The sequence below is a fragment of the Cupressus sempervirens genome, chromosome 5 (assembly GCF_028749045.1).
Source record: "Cupressus sempervirens isolate cs-2001-9-10 chromosome 5, ASM2874904v1, whole genome shotgun sequence".
In the NCBI taxonomy this organism is placed as follows: Eukaryota; Viridiplantae; Streptophyta; class Pinopsida; order Cupressales; family Cupressaceae; genus Cupressus; species Cupressus sempervirens.
The window spans coordinates 299,347,072-299,349,335 of NC_143122.1; the positions used below are offsets into that span (position 1 = coordinate 299,347,072).

A 2,264-nucleotide genomic window follows, 5' to 3' on the forward strand; every position below is an offset into this window, starting at 1 on the left:
TATCATTTATTCAGATTTAAACCATCTTCCTCGGAAATTATTTTCAACAGATTGAACTATAACCTTCAATACATCTCTAATGTTTTACTTATAGTTAAGAACTTAGGATTACAAAATTGGGATGGGGCATCATTTAAATCTCAAGACTTCCAAACAATTTAAGAACTTGGTAGGAAATTAGGATTGATAACTAAAGAATCATTTATGTAGCCAACTTACTAGCCACTAAGGGTCAGCAATCAATTAAAAGATATGAACTCTTATTTGAAATCTAGAATGCGACCAATCACATGATTTCGAGGTCTACCGTTTAAAAACTTAAAATATAAGATTTTAAGATGGATGAATAAGACACTATTTAACCATTTTCTTTGTAATACCACCCTTAAAAAGCCAAAAACTTCATTAATCACACATACACAACCCAAGAGCACTGGTAGGACCCCAAGTATCTTTGATCTTCTTGTGGTAGAAAAAAAAAAACACCAACAAATGAATGCAGAGGGGTTATGATAATGGTGACGTACGGACATGCAGCCCGTGATAAATTCAAAAATCTCTGACACGTTCAATAATTAATTCTGGTATTTCCCACTGGCTTTAAGCGTACGTGAGCCGTCTGCGCGGCATTCAAAATTCTTTAAGTTGGGCTGCCATGGGGAAGAGATTCAAAGGTGCGGTTTGGGAAAGCAGTAAGAATCTTCTGACCAAGATGAAAATGCGGCAATGGATTTTTCTCTGCATGAGCATTATACTGATCGGTTACACAGAGGCTGTAACAGTGGCTTCCGATGTGGAAGCCATGAAAGAATTCAAGAACTTAGTGATACCGAGTTCGATTCCTGGCGGCTCCTGCCTGAGCTCATGGAATTTCTCGGTGGATCCTTGTGACGCGGCATTTAGTCAGTACTTCACCTGCGGATTCCGGTGTGCAGGGAATCCAGCCAGAGTGACAGAAATCACTCTGGATTTCGCCGGTTACAATGGCAGCCTAACTCCGGCCATCGCCAAATTAACGGCTTTGCAGATTCTGGATCTCTCCAACAACTTCTTCGGCGGGCCGATTCCGCCGTCATTTTGGAATTTATCGTCTCTGCAACGGCTTGTTCTGTCTCAGAACCGGTTTTCCGGCGAAATTCCCGAGTCGGTTGGGGTTTTGCAAAGCTTGGAGCAGTTATCTCTCGATAACAACATCCTCCAGGGTTCGATTCCCCGGGCGGTCGGGGGTTTGAGGAAAATGACCAGACTGGAATTGCAGCACAACCGGCTGAGCGGCGATTTCCCTGACCTAAGCGGAGCGCAAAGCCTCGCTTTCTTTGACGCTAGTGACAATCTTCTCTCTGGAAAGTTTCCGGCGAATGCCCTGCCGCCGCCATTAGTGGAGCTTAGCCTGAGAAATAATCGGCTTTCCGGCACTCTGTGGCTAGATTTGGCAGCGCTTGAGATGCTTCAGGTTGTGGACCTCAGCGGCAACAAATTTTCCGACGATTTGCAGTCAGGGTTTTTCAATCATCCGTCGCTGCAACAGCTAACCCTGTCTCGCAACGGATTTACTTCTCTCCAAGTGCCTGGAAATTACGGGACGAACAGCGAGCTTATTGCTGTTGATCTGAGCTTTAATCAGATTCAAGGCGCTCTTCCTACTTTCATGGCTACAATGCCAAAGCTTTCTTCGCTTTCTTTGCAGTACAATTATTTTACAGGAACTATTCCTTATCAGTATGCTTTGAAAGCTTCATCCGGCTTGACTGGCAAGCAGCCTTTGCTTCACTTGTTTCTATCTGGAAATTATCTTTTCGGTCAGATTCCTGCCCCTTTCTTCCATTTGTCGCCTGATAATGCACAGTTGAGCTTTGTGGACAACTGTCTGCTTGATTGCCCTGTTTCTTTCTTCTTCTGTCAGGGCGGCGACCAGAAAACACAGTCCACTTGCAGATCTTTCACTCCGCTTGTTCCCTGATTTCTCTCCAATCAGTGCTGAATTTTGTGATTTTGTGCCTCTGTAACTAAGGTTTTTGTGTTAAAGAACAAATTAGTGATTCTGTGACTATGTTTTTGAAAAATAATTTTGTGTCTGTGTTCACATATCAGTGCTACTGTGAGTACGTTTTGGAAAACTTTTGTTTTATCTTTGTGTTAATACATTGGTGTTGTTGCCTAAAATCATTTGTTTTACTTGCATTCGATTGTTTGTTCTTGCTGAGAACTGCTTTACTTTCAATTTTCTTCTGATGGAGTCGAGAATTGTCACGGAGATCGTTCCA

The 2,264-nt window shown here is 42.8% G+C and overlaps 1 protein-coding gene across 1 annotated transcript; it reads left to right on the plus strand.

Moving 5' to 3' along the window:
- The first annotated feature begins 256 nt into the window (after window positions 1–256).
- On the plus strand, window positions 257–2,050 carry LOC149555763 (uncharacterized). The gene has a single exon (XM_089829911.1). It carries the CDS (start codon window positions 656–658, stop codon window positions 1,958–1,960), a length of 1,305 nt encoding a protein of 434 aa, XP_089686037.1. The 5' UTR covers window positions 257–655; the 3' UTR covers window positions 1,961–2,050.
- The last annotated feature ends 214 nt before the right edge of the window (window positions 2,051–2,264 follow it).